Source organism: Lactuca serriola, chromosome 3 (assembly GCF_051521515.1).
Source record: "Lactuca serriola cultivar US96UC23 chromosome 3, Lser_US96UC23_V15, whole genome shotgun sequence".
In the NCBI taxonomy this organism is placed as follows: domain Eukaryota; kingdom Viridiplantae; phylum Streptophyta; class Magnoliopsida; order Asterales; family Asteraceae; genus Lactuca; species Lactuca serriola.
The window spans coordinates 68,775,122-68,795,975 of NC_136410.1; the positions used below are offsets into that span (position 1 = coordinate 68,775,122).

Sequence of the window (20,854 nt, forward strand, 5' to 3'; positions counted from 1 at the left end):
TAAAAGACTTATTTTTGTACCTAACACCTACTTTGTACCATTGTCATCTTCTGTATGTATCACTTTCCAAATTAACCAACATCGGACCACCCAATCCTTTATTAGGAGAACAAAATGAAATCCATATGAAAAGGGTAAAACATATAAAAAGATAAACCCTATCTTGTGGACATTTTATACTGAATCTGTTACAGTGTATAAGTTACATAATACTAACTGTATTTTGATATACGATCAAAACCCTTTAGTAACAATGCTTATTGAGTTATCCTAATTAAATTATTATTTTTCTTTTGGTAAGTACCTAATCACCTTTTTCTTCCCTAAACGGCACAAACTATTTACTTACATATATTTTGGCTTTCTTGAGTTATTTTATCCATAATTTCTTTTAACAAAATGATAATTAATCTGAGTTAGAAATGGCTAAAATACAGATAAACTATTTACAAAGTATATTAATTAGGAGCAAAAAATATATATTTACATGTATATATGACTGATTGTTGTATTGCCTGAAGCTAAAATATTAATGAGATGACCTTTAGAGAAATTACAAAATATATTACTGTTTTATGACTTTATTTCTAAACTTTGAGGGGTAAATTGTAAATGATAAGGAGTTCGAATCAATATTAACTGAAACCAGCACCACTGACTCCCTCCTTCCTCTCTCTCTCTCTCTCTCTCTCTCTCTCTCTCTCTCTCTCACACACACACACACAATGGCGACGGTTCCTCTTGGGACTCATTTCCACCATTGTTGTCGCTTAGAAAGCCCTAAAATCCGTATAAATTCCAGAAATTCTAAACGATCTCATTTGTATTACAGTAGGAAAGGGAGTTTTATGGTAAAAAATGGCGCCAAATTCCACAAGTTCAGACCTTCTTTTGATTGTTGGGTTCTGTCCACCACCGTCCGAGCTTCTTCTAATAGCTCCACCTCGGACACAGCTGTCCTTGATGCACCGTTGTCCGATGACGTCATCTCCGGAGAAACTTTTCCATTGCAACGCATCGAAAAGGTTCGTTCGAGCTCGAAATTGTGTGTGTAACCAGGTGCTTATGTTTTGGATTAGTTTAGCGGAAGTCTAATTTAAACAAATCGGAGGATAAAATATGAAGTAGTGGAAACTGGAAAGGGCATTGTATTGTTTATTTGGTTAAATGTAGTTTAAGGGATGAAGTTCAAACGTTGATTGATAACTGGTATAATTTGGTTAGTGGCACTGAGCAACAAATTCGCCATCATAATCTTAAAATTAAGAAGAATATGAGTATACATGGACGTGAGGACCATATAATTTGGGGATAGTTTGTTTTCTGGGTTTCTCTCTGTTTAGAGCACTATATATGCACATTGTTTCCACCCGATTGTTAAATCTGCTATGATAACAATTACGAGAGTTGAAGTAGAATAGTTTTGATGTCAAATATGCAACACATTTCATTTCAATTTGTTGAGAATGCAATGTTTGACATAAAAAATAAAAATGCAGCTTTTTTTAGGCAATGGAGAATGGAGAAAAAAGTTACAAGAAAGAAACTCTAATGTGAATTTATTGCTCTCATGGTCTTTTCAATATCAATTACAGGTGGAAGGAAAGATACTAATCAGATTAGACAGTGGTAAGGATGAGGAAAACTGGCAACTAACTATAGGATGTAATCTTCCAGGGAAATGGGTTCTTCATTGGGGAGTTAATTACGAAAATGACATTGACAGGTTTATGTTATAATGTTATAATTTCAGTACTTTGAACAAGATTAAAAAAAAAACATTTTCTTACTTTTATACTCAATGCCTATAGTGAATGGGATCAACCTCCTGCTGAAATGATACCTCCTGACTCTATTACCATAAAGGTATCTAATTTCTTCAATTTAATATTGGTTTAGTGCACTTCATTGCATTTTGGTGAAATTACATTCTTGTACCTCATCTTTTCAGGACTATGCAATTGAGACCCCTTTGACAAAATCATCAACTGTCACAGAAACAGATTCAATCCATGAAGTGAAGATTGATTTCAACACTAAAAGTTCAATTGCAGCTATAAATTTTGTACTAAAGGTAGTAGTTGAAGCTGTTAGTGGTTAATGATCTTCATTTACTTAAAAGTTATGTCTCTTTTCACTTAATTACTCAATAATTTAGGATGCAGAAACTGGATCTTGGTATCAGTACAGAGGAAGAGATTTTAAGGTGCCACTTGTCAATTTCTCATATGCTAATGAAAATGCTGTGGGAACCAAACAAGGGTTTGCCATTTGGCCAGGTTGGATCATGGATTGAACAATTTCAGTTGTATTCTTTCTGCAAATTGCAATCACTAATTTTTCAAATGTCTTTTTTTATGAACAGGGACTTCAGGGGAGTTATCAGGTGTAATGGTTCAATCAGAAAACTCAGTTTCTGAAGATGAAAATAGAAGTGATAAGTTGAAGGAATTCTGTGAAGAGCATTCCATTGTAAAAGAAACTTTGGTTGAACATTCCATGAATGTTTACATAAAGAAAGGTTCAGATGCATCTAATAATGTGCTGCATATGGAGACTGATATTCCCGGTGATGTTATTGTTCATTGGGGAATCTGTAAAGATGAAAGTCTGAAGTGGGAAATTCCTTCTGAACCACATCCAGATAACACATCAGTATTTAAAAATAAGGCTTTACGTACTCAGTTACAGGTATGCTTTTTTCATTAATTCTTACACTGTTTTTACCTAGAGTTAAAAGTAGGTAAAAAACAGCAACCCTTTCTAATCCTTTTGCAGCATGGATGCACTGGAGTATTTCCATTAGATGAAGAAACTTCCGGATTTCTTTTTGTTTTGAAACTTAAGGACACCAACACATGGATTAATAACATGGGGAATGACTTTTACATACGTATCCCAAAAGAAAGCGTCTCCCAGAATCCAGAAAATAACAATGATGAAGAAGCTGTTTCTGGTGCATATACGGATGAAATCATTGATGAAATTAGACATCTGGTAACTGGGATATCATCTGCAGCCAACAGGAAAACAAAAAGCAAAGAAAAACAGGAGATTATTCTTCAAGAGATTGAAAAGTTAGCTGCTGAAGCGTATAGTATTTACAGAAGCTCTGTTCAAAGTTTACCACAAGAGATTGATGAGTTTGAAGCTGTGGATGTGGATGTGGAACCACCTGTTAAAGTAAGTTCAGCAACTGGTTCAGGATTTGAGATTCTGTTTCAGGGATTTAATTGGGAGTCTAATAAGTCTGGAAGATGGTATGGGGAACTACAAGAGAAGGTTGAAGAATTGGCTTCACTTGGGTTCACGGTTGTTTGGTTGCCTCCACCAACTGAATCCATCTCACCTGAAGGCTACATGCCAAGGGATCTATATAACTTAAACTCCAGGTACTTTAAAATCATAGACATAAAGTTCTCATATCTTATGCATGCTTAGTTTCGGATTATTTTTTATTTATATGAACTTGAATCATAATATGAATCTCTTAGTTTGGTAGAAAAGTAGACTGTAATGTTAAAGGTTGAGGGATACGGAATATAATAAGATTATATGTAGCTTACATTTGGACAAAGTCTAGTGGCTAGTATAAACAGGTATATAGATCTAACATAAGCAGAAATGGAAAGAAATGAAGATAAGAGAAATCTGATTGTGTATTATGTGTCGTGAAGTGAGTAACACAATAGAAGAGAAATGTTTTTATATATATGCCCTCATGACCGACATAGAACAAGGCTAAAGGCACTCACAGACACAATCACTCACAACCTAAGACACGAGAGGCTATGACTATGAGTCGCCCTAAACTATCTGCGACAACCAGCTTCTAAGAACAAGTAAGGATAGGTTGCATCCCCCTCAAGCTAGATGGTAGGTAGAACTTGTAGCAACTGAAAACGAGAAATGAGCAGTATACTACTGGTGAGGCTGTTAACAAGCTAGGAAGTTGTTGGTACATAGCGAATTTACAAAGACCAATCTTGGAAAGACATGTAGGTTGATCTTAATATGACAATATGGCTGGTTTGGTGCCTTGGCCAAATATCATACCGATAGGTATTAGATTCGGTCCTAGGGTTAAGCCCGATTACCTGAGTTGAGTTCGAGACATCCTTATTTAAATAAAAATACCATAATTAAACAAACTTTCCTTAAATAAACCTAACTTTAGTTGTAGCTTACTCCTTGCGTCTTTGGTATATCCACCCAAATCGTCCAGGAGATCCAGACGTATCAATACTCCCCTCCGAAACATGTACCTTGCCCTTAAGGTCAAAAATTGACGATTTATAACCTTGAACACCTCCGATGTCGTGCCTCATACTCCGGAAGATCCAACCTACGAATCAAAACCTCTTGTCCATTGGTCTCATCACACCCCTTTCCAACTGCCTCGGTTGCAGCAGACTTCCATATCGCAACTGAGGAGTAGCTGCCCGATTTCGAATGACCTTACGTAACTGAGACACATGAAAAACATCATGAATACGAGAGGTCCGGGCTAACTTCTCATTTTGTCGCCTTGCCATAGAATGTTGACGGTAAGGGTGCTTGAGTTTCAAATAAACCCAATCACCAACAACATTCTGAGCCTCCTCTTCTGATGCAAATCTGCCTGAATTTTCATCAAGTGTTGAGCTTGAAACAAATACCCCTTTAGTTATTACAAAACACGATCTCGTTCATCTAAATACTGATCCACAGATCCGACTAGTGTTCTGGTGTGACCATAGTAAAAAGTAAATGTGGAGGATCTCTGCCATACAATACTTTAAAAGGAGTTGTTTTAGTGGACGTATAAAAAGAAGTATTATATCAATACTCTGCCCATGCTAGCCATTTATTCCACCATCTCAGAGTATCTTGAACAGAACAACAAAGATGCGTTTCGACACAACAATTTACGACCTCAATTTGGTCGTCGGTATGCGGATGATAGGCGGTATTGCGCTTGAGAGTCGTCCCTTGTAAGCGAAACAATTCATGCCAAAATTGGCTTAAAAAAACCTTGTCACGATCAGAAACAATCGACTCCGGTATGCGGTGCATTCGAATCACCTCTTAAACAAAAACAGTAGCCACCGCTAGCGCTGTTTAGGGATGTTTTAATGGCACAACATGAGCATACTTACTTAAACGATGCACAACCACAAAGATAACTGTAAAACCTTCTGAGCTAGGTAAATTGTCGATGAAATCCATAGTAATTTCCGACCACACCCATGTTGGCAACTCTAATGATTGAAGTAACCGCTAATGTTGAGTGTTTCTGACGTTGGCAAATATCACATTCCATAATCATTTTAGCTATATCGCCTTTCATGCCGCTCTAGAAAACTTCTCGTGTCGTACGTTGATATGTTTTTTGAACTCATGAGTGACCACCTATCACCCTATCCTGAAATTCGCTAAACAGTTTTGGAATCCAAAACGAGTGCCGATTTAATACCAACCATCCTTTATATAAAACCCTTCCCGATTCTAACATGTATCCCGCCGGAACTTCCTCCCCATTTGTTATTTTCTGCTTAATGGCAACAATACTATCCACCAGATCAAGATCTTTCCATAATTCTTCCCACTTAATCTTACAAGTCATGGTGATTAAATTAAATTGAGTTTTGGGTAACTTCTGCGAGAGCGTGTCTGTCACTTTTTTTTTTCTTTCCCCGGTTGGTAAATGATATCAAAAGTGTATCCCAATAGCTTAGATAACCACTTCTGATGGTCCCGGTAACCATGCGCTTCTCCAATAAATACTTCAAACTTCGTTGATCGATGTGAATTACAAACTACCGACCTAAAAGATAGGGCCGCCACTGTTGAACCGCTAACACTATTGCCATGAGCTCACGCCCATAAACTCTCATAAACTGATTTCATACATGCACGGATCACCAAAATGTGACTACAGAAAGTTAGTGGCTGTCTTCTTGCATTAAGACTGCTCTATTCACATAGCCAGAGGCGTCCGTCTCTATTACAAATTCTTTTGTAAAATCAGGTAGTGCTAGAATCGGTACCCGTGCCATTACGTTTTAAAGTTGCCGGAACGCCTTAATAGTGTCTTCCGACAACTTAAACCCATCTTTTTTTTAGTTGCTGCATTAGTGGCAAAGCTATTCTTCCATAACTATTGACGAATTTGCGATAATATCTTGTTAGCCCTAAAAAACCTCGGAGCTCACATAGTGTTTTAGGGTTCGGCCATTCCAACATGACGTTAATTTTATCGGGGACGTTAATTTTATCGGGATCGGCCGAGACTCCTTTTGTCGAGTATATGCCCTTTGAGCCGAAAAACATTTCTTTTTATTAGCATAAAATTGATCTTTACGAAGTATCTAAAAAACCGTCGCAATATGCGTCGTGTGTTCCGCTGCCGTTTTGCTATATACGAGTATGTCGTAAAAAAACAATACAAAACGTCGTAATAAGGGTTTGAACACTTTACTAACTAGTGATTGAAAAGTAGATGTGGCATTGCTTAGCCCGAATGGCATTACCAAAAATTCATAATGATCGTCGTGTGTTCGGAATGCAGTTTTGGAAACATCTTTTGTCTTCATAAGAATTTGATGGTAATCGGTTTTAAGATCGATCTTTGAGAACATTGCGGCCCCGTGTAGCTTATCCAATAATTCATCTATTACGGGTATTGGAAACTTATCCAAGACTTTTGCTTTGTTTAGGGGGTGTTTGGCTTAGCCTTTAAAAGCTCAAAAGAACTTTTCCAAAAAGTTACAAAAAGTCAGGATTTCCTGACTTTTCCAAAAAGTTGCTTTTTCTTGTATTAAAACTCCAAAAGTTATTAGTTTGCCAAACATCTTTTTGCTTTTTTTCTTTTACAAAAAGGACTTTTGGCTGTGAAAAGTTAAGCCAAACACCCCCTTAATGTGTGATAGTCCATGTAGAACCACCAACTCCCGTCTTTCTTTTTAACTAACAAGACCGCACTAAAAAAATGGTCTTGTATTTGGATGAATGATCTCCGCATTTAACATCTCTCATACCAATTTCTTGATCTCCTTTTTTGTGGAAATGGTTAACAATAGGGTTGTACACTTATAGAGTCATTCCTTGTACAATGACTGCGTGCTTTTGTGGTTGCTGGACGGGGGAAGGCCGCTCAACATTTCGAAAATGTCGTGATGTTCATCGATCAAGGCTTGGAATTCCAATGGTAACCGGTTGGGCGTTTCTGTTTTTTCTGTCGTGTTTAATTGCAACAGAAATAAGTTACTTTCATGTTTCAGCATTCGAGTAAGAGACTTACATGATACTTATTAGTGTTCTGGATAAGCTTGGATTGCCTGTGAGCATGACTTGACGGTTTCCTTCCCATAATGTCATTTTTAGATCTCGCCAATTAACGGGCATATCACCTAGTGTGCGTAGCCATTTAATGCCTAGAATGACATCCGAACTTCCCATTATCTTCTACTACTTTCGAACGTTTGGTAAGGTGAGTACAACCCCTTGCAAGTTCCCTAGCTATTAGTGGATAATATTATTGTGTAATTATCTTATTTATTGTATGTATTTATCTCCTTATTTGTAGGGGTTGATTTTATTACTTGTTATATGGTATCAACATTCACCCGATTTCCCCCTTCTAAACCTATTCGTCTCTTTCTTCTTCCTGGTATCTCACCATGACAGAGTCCTCTTCTTCTTCTTCTTCTCAAGATAACCCTTTCTCCATGAATACTCTATTGCACCTGATGACAATCAAGCTTTCCTCTAGTAACTACCTTTTATGGCGGAATCATCTTCTTCCCATCTTTACTTATCAGAAGCTATTAGGGCATCTCGATGGTTCTTCTCCTGCTCCATCGACCAACATTACTGTTGAAGAAAAATCTCTTCCTAATCTAGACTATCAAGTATGGACCGAAGCTGACCAGCGAGCTATTATTCTCTTGCAATCTTCTCTGACCGAAGAAGCTGCAGTCAAAGTTCTTGGTCTCACCACGGCTCGCAACATCTGGCTCGCTCGTGAAGCTTCTTACAGTAACGCATCTATTGAATGCGTTCATTCTCTGCGTGACTCCCTTCGACAACTCACAAAAGGTACATCTTCTGTTTCTGATTATTGTCGTCGATTCAAGGCAATATGTGACCAACTCTCCGCAATTGGTCACCCGTTTGTTGAAATTGATAAGTTGCATTGGTTTCTTTGTGGTTTGGGTCCTTATGAAACTTTCTCCACTGCAATAAGGGCTACCAAACCTGCACCTTTGTTTCGTGATTTGGCTATACAAGCAGAAAGTCATGAGTTGTTCTTACAGTCTCTTCACGGTACCCCTTCTCCTCCTGCTGCTTTTCAAGCTTAGAATACTCACACTAATTCTGCTCAGGGTAGTGGTCGTTCCTTCAATTATCGAGGATCAAACTCTCATGGCAGGGGACGAGGTCAAGGTTGAAGACCACCTCACTACCAATTGTACAGAAATAATGGTCATTATGCGTCTTCTTGTCCGCAACTTCATACTTATGCTACTCAAGCTCCCTCTTCGGATGAAAACTTAGCAATGGCCTTCCATGCTCTTACTACTCACTCTCTTCATATTGCACTAACATCTACCACTGAGCCACGAGGTTTTAAAACAGCAACTAAAGATCCTAAATGGATGGCTGCCATGCATGAGGAACTTCAAGCCTTACAGCAAAATCAAACCTGGACATTAGTACCATGCTCAAATTCTACCAATGTTGTTGGCTCAAAATGGGTGTATCGTATCAAATATCATTCCGATGGGACCATTGAACGATACAAGGCATGAATAGTGGCCCAAGGATACACTCAAATTTCGGGTCTTAATTACTCTCATACGTTTAGTCTGGTTGTTAAAGCAGCTACTGTCCGAATTGTTCTCTCTCTTGCGGTCTTGAATAGCTGGAAGTTGCATCAACTTGATGTCAAAAACGCCTTCTTAAATGGCAACTTAGATGAGACGGTCTGTATGGAACAACCTCCGGGATTTGTTGATTCTCAATTTCCCAACCATGTGTGTAAGTTATCCAAGGCGCTTTATGGCTTAAAACAAGCTCCACGAGCTTGGTTCCAACGCTTGAGCACTTTTCTTCTTTCATATGGCTTTAGTTGCAGTCGTGCAAACACTTCCCTCTTTGTGTTCACAATTGTCTCATGCATCATGTACTTACTCGTATACGTATATGTGGATGATCTTATTTTTACTAGGAATTGATGAGACTGCTATTGCCAACTTTATTTCTCGTTTAAATCATGAGTTTGCCATCAAAGACCTTGGTGATCTTAGTTATTTCTTGGGTTTTTGAGTTGCTTACCTAGACAACGGTCTTTTTCTCACTCAATCAAAGTATGCTAGCGACATCCTCACAAGGGTTGATCTTTATGATTCTAAACCCGTGAGCACGCCTCTACCTCCCCATGCATCCTTTAAAATAGATGGTACGCCTTTTAAGGATCCAACTCTCTATCGATCTTTAGTCGGGGCTCTTTAGTATTTGACAATCACGCGACCAGATTTGTCTTACGCGGTTAATCAAGTTTCTCAATTTCTCCAAGCCCCAACGGTTGATCATTTTCAATCTGTTAAACAAATTCTTAGGTATGTTAAAGGCACCATCTCCTTTCTCACTTACAGTCGGCCTCACAAAAATTCCATAATTGGCTACTCTGATGCTGATTGGGCTCGTTGCTTAGACACACGTCGCTGTGCTTGACGTTGTTAAACCAAGTAGGGCTACTTATACTAACCCGTATCTCCTTATTTGTAGGGGTTGATTTTATTACTTGTTATATGAGCTCTTATCTATTTTCCGTTACCTATACTAACCCGTATCGTGCCTGTGCTTGACGTTAAACCAAGTAGGACTACCACCTGTTTTCGTAGCGTGACTTGATGTTGTTAAACCCAGCTGGTGCGGAATTTGTTTTCGCAGCCCCGCCCGACCCTGTTTTAGCTGAGGACGCATTGTTGTCATGTTTGGTGACTCTCGTAGAGTTGTTCTCATCCATTTTTATCACGACTCTCATGGCTTTGGTTAAGGTTTTGCGCTCCATGATCCGTATCGCTGAGTGGAGATCTGCTTTCAGACCTTTTATGAATGTACTTTCCAAGACCTTCTCGGGTAGGTCAAAAAGTTGGCCAACCAAACATTCAAATTTACAAACGTATTCATGAGTCGTTCCTTCTTGTTGGATGTTCAAGAACTGTTCGTATATGCTTGCTTCTTGTGACTCTTGGAAACGATTGAACAATTTTCTTTTGAATTCGTCGTATGTTCGACAGGTCTCGGTCTCGTTCCAACGATACCACATCAAAGTTGATCCTTCCATGCAAATCGATGCTGCCCTAAGATAGTCTTTCTCCTTGATTCCTTGAATTTCAAAGTACCGTTTGATCTTGTAAATCCAACCATGCACATCTTCCTCTTCAAATGTTGGCATCTTGATTTTGTGGTAGTCCCGCAGCAGGCCCTTGGACTTTCCTCCCGTGTTCTCTTTTCGCGATCCCTCAAATTCCTCCTTATCTTTGTTGTCTTCTCCAAAGGAACTAACCCCGATCTTTGGTCCCTTTTCCTTCTTTTTCCATCCGTTCTTCGAGTCTCCCTTCAAGTCATTAAGTGCATTCATCAACTCTTGAAACCGAGTGGTACTTTCAGCAATGCTTTCTGCTGCTTCTTCACACATCTTGGCCACATCCGTTTCTAGATTACTGATCCTATCTGTGTTGTTGAGTTTTGATGCCATACCGCAGGATAAACGGTTTTGATACTAATTGATAGGTATTAGATCTGGTCCTAGGGTTAAGCCCGATTACCTCCTGAGTTTGAGAACATGCGATCTCTCTACGAGTAGTCGAAGACAAGATTTTATTAACTGATAAAATTAAAGAGCTATGGTGCATCATATTTATAGTGATCTGCTACAGTTGAACTAGGAAAGCTAAGAACTAGGAAAAGAATCCTATCGTAACTATAATATTGGATAAACATCCATATTTAAATAAAATTACCATAATTAAACAAACTTTCCTTAAATAAACCTAATTTTACTTGCAACTTACTCCTTGCATCTTTGGTATACTCGCCCAAATTGTCCATCGTCGGGGAGGTCTAGACGTATCACATACTCTAGCTCATACATTCGTTGAGATTTGTTGGATCTCATCCTTGGTTCAGAGTTACACTTATCTCTACCTTTTTCCTTGTCCACCTACTTAAAAGGTGTGGCAACAGTGGCTCCACGTAATCATCTGCCAATCCCATTTCTATCGGTTTGGCACACCTATTTGCACTAGTGTGGTAAGTGTAACGTGCATAAATCTTTACTCATGGCATCCCATCATACAATCTTTTTCTAGGCTCAGGTGGTTAAAGGTAGTAGATTTAGTAGTTTGAAAGAGTTGTGCTTGATAAAGGACATGTTTGTTGACTGTTTTGGGGTGATGTGTATTATCTCGGGATTTGATTGTTATGGCATGAGAAATGGAAAACATAGTAAGAACTAGTATAGTAGAAATAGGAGGATAGGATGATGCATGTGATGGATGAAACAAAGGTGGTGGTACCGTTGATGGAGTTGATGCTGGTATAATGTAATAAAGGGCAAGACTATTTGGGTTATATTTGATGGAGAAGTAGTATTCCACATAATATAGAAAATTTAGAAAGTAGTCTTATGAAAGACAACATGATGGGAGGTATGTGCTTTTCAAGTGGACTGGAGTTAAGATATCCTTTTCGATTGGGAGCATAACCAACAAAAATGCAAGAAACTTTCAAGGAATGGATAACATAAGCATATGGATATATGTAAAATATAATAATGATTTTCAAGGCTTGAGATGGGATGCAATTGATAATGAAGGATGTGGTAGCATACACATTGTACCAAAATTTGTGATGTTGGGGCATGCAAAAGACGGGACCATGCTATCTCAGATGAGTCTGTTTTTTCGTTGTGGTACAGAGATTTTGTATGTAATTCCAGACTCGAACAAAAAGTGGCCTATTTGGCCTTTGAGTAGTCTTAGGAGCACCATCTCAGTTACTTTTTTTTTTTGGAAAAGAACACTTACTTTTTATTTATTTATTTATTTTTGACTTTTATGGAAAAAAGATTTTTATATGATTTTTGAAGTAATCCAAAAAAGCAAAGGCATTTGCACAATGTGGCAATGGATATATCCATGTAAATTGGCTGTACTTGTTAATAAATATAAAATAGTCACGAAAGCCAAATCGATGATACCACGGGGATGTTTTAATGTATTACTTCCAATGGAATTTTACTATACGAATAATGTTGAGGAAAAGTTAAGGGACTAATTTTAGCTATGTTACAAGCATACATATGTTACTAAAGCAAATTTACTAGAAAAATAAAAGTTTATTGAAAGCATATGAAGAAGGATGCCCGATCTGAGTGCCAAATCAGACTAGAAACAAAATTTTTACTCTCATATCTCTCCCTGCTTACATGACAACGTTTGATATTCATACAGTTACAAGGAATATGAATAAGGAACATAATCATCATTGATGGAGTAAAGCAATGCTGAAAAAGATGTATACGCGACAGTTAAATACAAACAAACGGAATTTACAAATATGACAGTAGGTGTTAATCTTCATAGAACTTGAGAGAGATTCAAGCTTTCGGTTTCTCATTATGATAAAAAGGAATGAAATGAATTATAAAGCAAAATTTGATATATAAGCGAGAAACTAATTGTGATCATCCTAACTAAGTTTAAAGTTTACATAAATGCCCTTAGTTGTCAAAATGTCGAATTTGCCCCTTTGGTTCGTGAATATCTTGACCCCCCCCCCCCTCAAGTTGGAGGGTACGGTAGGAGACCAAGCTTGGAAGTAGCTTGCTGATGGCGAGGACCGGTGAGTGCCTTCGTAAACACGTCAGCTAATTGATGTTGAGTACTAACATGAGACAACGAAATGAGACCGCCTTGATCGACGTGTGAAAGGACATGAAGCCCAATCCGAGTCGCAATAAGCTTCGATGTTGTACACCGGTTTATTGTTGAAGAAAATACCTTGAGAAACAGTGCCTTTAAGGTATTTCAAGACATGGAGAGCAACATCAAAATGAGTTTGATATGGAGTTTGATTGAATTGACTAAGATATTGTACCGCAAAGGCAGTATCAGGTCGAGTGTGTAAGAGAAAATTGAGTTTTCCAATCAATTGACGGTATAAAGTTGGATCAGATAATGGTTTTTCCATGAGAGGATTCAATTTCAACTTGTATGGAAGAGGCATTTGAACAGAAGCAACATCAACCATAGAATAAGAATTCAACAACTCTTTGATAAATTTTTGCTGATGAACAACCATGCCATGCTGAACTTTATTGAATTCAAGTCCAAGAAAATAATTGATGTGGCCCGGATGCTTGATTTGAAAACAGTTATGCAGGGATGATACCCTCTGGTTTTTGGTACTTCTGAAAGTTTGTCATACCATTGTCGTGATGCTTGTTTCAAGCCATATAAAGATCGTTTGAGCTTGCATACGAGAGATGGGGAGGAGACATGATAGCCGGGTGGGACACGCATATACACCTCTTCATGTAATTGCCATGTAGAAAGGCGTTATTCACATCAAATTGGTGAATGGCCCATCCACGTTTGACAGCAAGCGAAACCAAACAACGAATTGTACTGAATTTGATGACAGGTGAAAAAGTTTCATGATAATCTATCCCCTCTTTTTGTGTGAATCCCTTTGCAACAAGACGTGCCTTATGTCTTTCTATCGTACCATCAGCACGGTATTTTATCTTGTATACCCATCTACAAGTAATTGGTCTTTTTCCCTTTGGAAGTGGAACAATGTCCCATGTATGATTGTTAGTCAAAGCAGTAATTTCCTTTTGCATAGCTTCTTCCCAAGCTGGAATGCCTCTGGCCTCATGATAAAATGCAGGCTCTTGTTGAATGGTTTGAGTATCAAAAGCAAATTTGGTGATAGGCATAGAAGAGTTACAAGTAGAATCAGTAATGCAAAGTTTGGTGATTGTATGATGACATGTAAAAGGTTCCTCTTCTGAAATAACACTATTGCAATCATAATCATGCAGTCGAGATGGAGAACGAGTAGTGCGTCTTAATGGAATGACATGAGATGAAACATTAAGAGCAGTAGAAGATGGAGAAGGATCAGGCATAAGAGGCATAAGAACAGATGGTGAGGGTGATGGGACATAGACCTGATCAGTGAAGTCAGTGGTGATTGATGAAGGATTGTTGATTTCACGTTGACGTTCCTCTTGTATTATTAAGGAATAAGCAGTGGATAGACTGGGCAAAGGTTTCATCATTAATATTTATCCTCCAAGGATCTTGTAGGAATCATGAAGGCCCATAAAAAGTTGAATAAGACTGATAGATCCTTGTTGAATCTATCATATACCCCAGGCATTCTAACAGATTCAAAGCAACAAAACACTAACAGTTCTAGAAAATTAGGATAGAATTCTCATTCATTCGAGAGGAATGGACTCTCCAAAAGAAGAACAAAGTTCTTTACAAATTAATTCTTAGCTCCTGACTCTCTAAAACAAAGGACTATATATACTATCACTAGAGACAAGACAAAAGGGAATCACAACCAACATAATCAGGTGCTCTTCCCACTAACAAAACAGCCAATAACAACCATAATACCATAAAAGACCATTCTACCCCTGGCCAAAAAGATAACCGAAATGTGGGGGCTTATCAAAGACGTTGTTCTTCAAGGTATTTATGAATACTTGCTGCGGCTTCACAAGTACATGGTGGTATTTCTTGAACAACTCGTAACTCGTCCCAGATTTTCATCAATTTTGTAAAATAAGTAGAGAAATCATCCGAGTTTTGTGAAATTGAGTAAAGTTGTTGGATTTGATAGATTAAAGCACCATTAGACTGCTCATATCTTTGATTGAGTTTGTTCCAAATAGCAGTTTGCAGAAAAAGAACACTTTCTGCTATGTTGTCGTGCGAGGAATTGAGAATCCAACTGATGACCATCGAATTGACACGATACCAGCCTTGATATGTAGGTGAACCAACAGGTGGAGGAAGAATCGATCCATCAACAAAACCAAGTTTGTTTTTAGCAGAAAGAGAAATTATCATCGATCGTTTCCAAGAAGTGAAACCAACTCCATTAAAAACATTTGATACAAGAACAGTGCTTGGATTATCAGAAGAACAAAGATAATAGGGGCTTGAGGCGTTAATTGTAGTGGAGTTGACAGAAGACCCTCCCGATTCAGACATTACATTATTGAAGAATGAATTGGAAAATTTCAAACGAAATAGAAGAAATACAGAAGGAATTGAAGAGATACCGAAGAAATTGAAGAAATGCGAAAGAAATTGAAGGATCAATCTGATACCATGTTAATCTTCATAGAACTTGAGAGAGATTCAAGCTTTCGGTTTCTCATTATGATAAAAAGGAATGAAATGAATTACAGAGCAAAATTTGATATATAAGCGAGAAACTAATTGTGATCATCCTAACTGAATTTAAAGTTTACATAAATGCCCTTAGTTGTCAAAATGTCGAATTTGCCCCTCTGGTTCTTGAATATGTTGACAGTAGGATGCAACATTTTTTGTTTTGAGGCATATCACATCTAGGGTTCCTAAATGTGGGTTCTCATTCTGGATTTTAGATGTCACAGCTGGACATGCTTATACCAAATCCATCAACAATGTATTTTAGTTTATACCCGTTCTCAATTATGCCCATAAATGTTTTTCTATTTTACTTCCAATGTTCAATATTTTGTTAAAGCTACGACTCATTAGTTTCCCATTCTCATAGGGAATAAAAAATGATAGATACGTATTTACTTCATCCAACATTCACATGTATTGTGTTGATCAGGTATGGAAATGTCGATGAATTAAAGGCCCTTGTCAAGAAATTCCATCAAGCCGGTATAAGAGTTCTAGGCGACGCAGTCATAAATCACCGCTGTGCACATTATCAAAACCAAAACGGCGTTTGGAACATTTTTGGTGGTCTATTAAATTGGGACGATCGTGCAGTTGTTGCTGATGATCCCCATTTTCAAGTACAACCCTCTCTCTTTTAATTCTCCACATTAAACATTTTCATTTCTTTTAAAATAAACTTCTACTTAATTTATTTATTTTTTATCTTTTACTAATAGGGCCGGGGAAACAAGAGTAGTGGAGATAATTTCCATGCTGCTCCAAACATCGACCATTCACAAGAGTTTGTAAGAAAAGACCTAAGCGAGTGGTTATGCTGGCTTAGGTTTACTCATCACCCCCCCTTTCTTTATTTCTATTCATTTATTTTAAAGTAAATCACATTTTTGGTGCTTGAGTATAGCTAGTTTTTTGAATTGTGGTCAACACAGTTACAAGAACCTCAAATAAGGACCAAAATTGAATACTTTCATCAGCTATATATACTCAAGGACCAAAATTGCAATTTGTTGGATGTTTTTATAAAACGTCATAATTTTAGGAAAGAGATTGGATACGATGGATGGAGGTTGGATTACGTGAGGGGATTTTGGGGTGGTTATGTAAAGGAATACATGGAAGCAAGCAAACCCTACTTTTCCGTAGGCGAGTATTGGGATTCTTTAAGTTACACATACGGTGAAATGGATCACAATCAAGATGCCCACAGACAGCGAATTGTTGACTGGATAAATGACACTAATGGATCTGCTGGCGCCTTTGATGTCACAACAAAAGGAATTCTTCATTCTGTAAGTATTTAAAGAAAAAAAAAATTCTCTTAAAAGTAATTAATAATATTTTATTTTTTGTACATGACAGGCAATTGAAAGAACCGAATACTGGAGATTAAGCGATCAAAACGGAAAACCTCCAGGTGTTCTTGGGTGGTGGCCTTCTCGTGCTGTAACCTTTATTGAAAATCACGATACTGGTTCTACACAGGTATTAAATTAAATTAACTAACTTTAATTTTCATGTTTCACTTTTCCATGCTATTTAAGATCGAAAAAAATATGATATGCTATTATTAATTTATATTGTAGGGCCACTGGAGATTTCCAGGTGGAAAGGAAATGCAAGGATATGCTTACATCTTAACACACCCCGGCACACCATCCGTTTTCTATGATCACATGTTTTCCCGTTACAAATCCGAAATTTCCGCACTTATCTCAGTCAGGAGCCGTAATAAGATACAATGCCGGAGTACAGTAAGTATCATGACCACCTTCACCTATAACCTATTTTTCAATTTCTTACGCTTGAATTGAGTTAAAATTTTAATTACCATTTGTATATATAGGTTAAAATCGTAAAGTCAGAGAGAGATGTGTATGCAGCTGTTATTGATGATAAGGTGGCAATGAAGATTGGACCGGGTCATTATGAACCTGATGGTGGGTCCCATAATTGGAAGATGGCGGCTCAGGGAAATGATTATAAGGTATGGGAAGCGTCATAAACCGCTTGATCCATATATATGTGAATAATGAATATATGTAAACATTTTCGTTTTCAATGATGAACATATGGTTATATTTTTAGAAAGCCAAATGTTGTATGCTAAGAGGATTTACCCATGAACGTACATTGTATCATGTGAAATTACTTGTTTACATTTCATTGATGAAATCTTTGTTTTTGTTATAGACCTTGATGATTTTATATAAAGTCATTGTGAGTTAGAAGTTGTTATTGTTAGTTTCATTCAAAACTCAAAAGTATGTGTAGGTTTTTGATTATATATGTTAAAGATTTTGATTATTAATGAGAGCATATGGATGGATACGAATGCCCTTAAACTATTTTATACAAATACATAACAAACTAGTCCTATTACTATAATGCTTCCATAATATGTTTATCCAAATGTTAGTATGTTTGTCTAGCAGACAAAATATTATAGAAAGTAAAAAGAGTTTTAAGACCGGAGCCTTTTAGAACTTAAAATTGAATATGTGAAATATATTTTCTGATGTGAGAAATCGTAATAAAAAGACAGTCATAGAGCATACAAATCCAATCTCTATAATCACGCTTTAGTCTTCCACCTTAATTTTCTCGAACATAGATATACATAATGTTGCTCGATAGAGTTTACAACCCATAGTCTAGAACTTATGTTCTTCCATAATATTTCTCTTGTCTAATGATCAGAAGAGTTTAATATTATTAAATGACTTTTGACATATAAATTCATGTATGATGATTAGAAAATCTTGAAGCTCTGTTCTTATATTATTATGTCCAAAACAAAGCAATGACTTATTGCTTATTAATTATATATAAGGTCTGCTGCACACTTCAACAAAATATAGAAGGTCGTCGAACAAACACTCTGTATCTCTCATTTTAGTGATGTTTTGGATGGAGCAAAACTAATGAATGTGGTCTTGTCCTTGTTTTGTGGTCACGGCATTTTCACTTTGTGTCCATTTTTGTAGCAAAGATTGTGATCACGAGATATTTAATTAATTTCTTGGTAAACCACTTATTACTAAATATATATAAGCAAAATTTTCTTATTTAAACGAGGAATTGACGATCTAAAACAACATATATAATGATAGATGCAATTGTTTTGGAATAATTAATAAATATAGCTATACCGATTAACTTGAGATTCATAATAATATAGTGTTTTAGGAACTTTTGAGGAAAAAAGTTGTGTGGAAAAGAGAATCATAAATGGGGAAACATAAGTTCGTTTTGCTTTTCACTCATATCCTGGTTTTCATGGCTCCGGTTATTTTTGCTGGTCTCTTCTCATCACCTGAACCAGGCAATGAACTAGACGACAAGGATGCTGCAATGGATGCATTTATTAATCCTCATGATCCCGACTCTTTTGCAGCAGAGTTTGCCACTGATGACAAGGGGTGAGTACATATGTTTCTTCAATTCTTTGCATTAATTATATATATTTACACTAATTTATTGTATAAAACTCTTGTAGTTCAGAAAGGAGGGACCTACATACCACATGCGAAGCAAAAAACGACATAGACAAATGCTGGAGGGGCAAATCCGATTGGGCAGAAAACCGTCAAGCATTAGCCGATTGTGTTCTTGGTTATGCAAAAGGAACCACCGGTGGCAAGGGTGGCGACATCTACGTGGTGACTGATCCTTCAGATGACGATTGTGAGAATCCAAAGGAAGGAACGCTACGTTTTGGTGTTACTCGAGATAGACCTTTATGGATTACATTCGACAAAGATATGGTGATCACGTTGAAACATGAGCTCATGATTAATAGCGACAAGACAATTGATGGTAGGGGTGCCTCTGTCGAGATTGCTAATGGTGGAGGTCTCGGTGTATACAAAGTGAACAATGTCATTATTCATGGGATCCACATCCACCATATAAAAGTAGTCGATGGTGGAAAGATTAGGACTTGTGAGACCAAAGCTGGGTCAAGATCAAAAAGCGATGGAGATGCTATTTCCGTTTTTGGTTCTACGAAGGTATGGATCGACCATGTGACACTCGATCATGGCGAAGATGGGCTCCTTGATGTCACCATGAAAAGTACAGCCGTAACCATTTCCAACTGCGACTTCAACCATCACGACAAAGTAAGAAGCATTTGAATATCTCATCAAGCTCAATGAGCGTTTAATTCTTTTTTGTAATCTCAAGTTTGGAAAATATGCATCAACAGGTGATGTTGCTAGGGGCAGATGATTCACATACGGAAGATAAAGATATGTTAGTCACAGTCGCATTCAACAGGTTTAATGAAGGATGTACCCAAAGAATGCCTAGGTGTCGTCATGGTTTTTTCCAGGTAGTTAACAATGACTATAACAAATGGAAAATGTATGCCATTGGTGGTAGCAGTAACCCTACTATCTTGAGTCAAGGCAACCGATTTATGGCTGCTGATGAGAAGAGATTAAAACAGGTATATATGCAAATTAAAAGCACCCATTAATTAATTACCCATGTATAAACAAAATTCAATGATATATAATTGTGTTTTTGTATCGTTCTAACAAAAGAATTGATGTTTTAAAGGTGACAGCGAGGAATAACGCTGCTGAGGATGAATGGAAGAACTGGAAGTGGAAATCGGAAAATGACATTTTCTTAAATGGAGCTTACTTCGTACAATCAGGTGGTGATATACAACCAACCGCTGAACAGAGTGCAGGCCTGATTCCACCTTCCACGATACCCGTTGAGACACTCACTCGTGATGCTGGTAAACTTAAATGCCTACCTGGGCAGCCTTGTTGAGGACTCTAAAACAAAAAAGGCAAAATATATATTGAATTTCTGAAGGTGACATGAAGGAATGATACCCTAAGGAAGAGTGGAATTAAAGTACTCGTATAACATGACAATTTCCTAATTGACGCTTATAATTACTTCGTAGAATCCGGAAAAGATGTACAGTTAAGGAACCTCTGAATAGTCAATACAAAGACATCATGCTTTTGTATAATTTGTAATTTATTTTTACTTTTAGTTTATGTTTGTATATATGACACCTTGGCAATCCATGCGACCTATCTTAGAAGATCGTGTACCTCTCTTTATATATGCTCTTTTTCCTTACCACAAATCTTCATAAATGGTCCATTTGTTTTTTCAGATATCAAGTTTAGTCCAATTTTCTTGTACCTCCACTGCCATTGGAAACAGCCGTCATCATCAAAACAAAACCAAAATCAAACCTGATCAAAATTAAAACCATATGATGAAAGCCAAAGTCAATACCAGATTAGAATCCTGATTAGAAATCAAAATCAAAGTAGAAAATAAAAACCTGATAAAAATTCTGATTCCAAAACCATTAATTTCTATGATACAGGTTTCTGAAACATGCTGAG

General features: G+C 37.3%; 2 protein-coding genes across 2 annotated transcripts; both read left to right on the forward strand.

Annotated features, from left to right (window-relative positions):
* Nucleotides 1-671: 671 nt before the first annotated feature.
* LOC145092556 (alpha-amylase 3, chloroplastic-like) lies at nt 672-17,660 on the forward strand. Its single transcript, XM_079030502.1, has 13 exons — nt 672-1,025; nt 1,596-1,726; nt 1,812-1,866; nt 1,952-2,074; nt 2,159-2,279; nt 2,366-2,691; nt 2,779-3,392; nt 15,901-16,090; nt 16,190-16,296; nt 16,513-16,762; nt 16,833-16,955; nt 17,057-17,224; nt 17,317-17,660. Exons 1-13 carry the CDS (start codon nt 726-728, stop codon nt 17,473-17,475), a joined length of 2,667 nt encoding a protein of 888 aa, XP_078886628.1. The 5' UTR covers nt 672-725; the 3' UTR covers nt 17,476-17,660.
* Nucleotides 17,661-18,589: 929 nt separating this feature from the next.
* LOC145092557 (pectate lyase 2-like) lies at nt 18,590-20,575 on the forward strand. Its single transcript, XM_079030503.1, has 4 exons — nt 18,590-18,892; nt 18,970-19,594; nt 19,681-19,923; nt 20,037-20,575. Exons 1-4 carry the CDS (start codon nt 18,702-18,704, stop codon nt 20,256-20,258), a joined length of 1,281 nt encoding a protein of 426 aa, XP_078886629.1. The 5' UTR covers nt 18,590-18,701; the 3' UTR covers nt 20,259-20,575.
* The last annotated feature ends 279 nt before the right edge of the window (nt 20,576-20,854 follow it).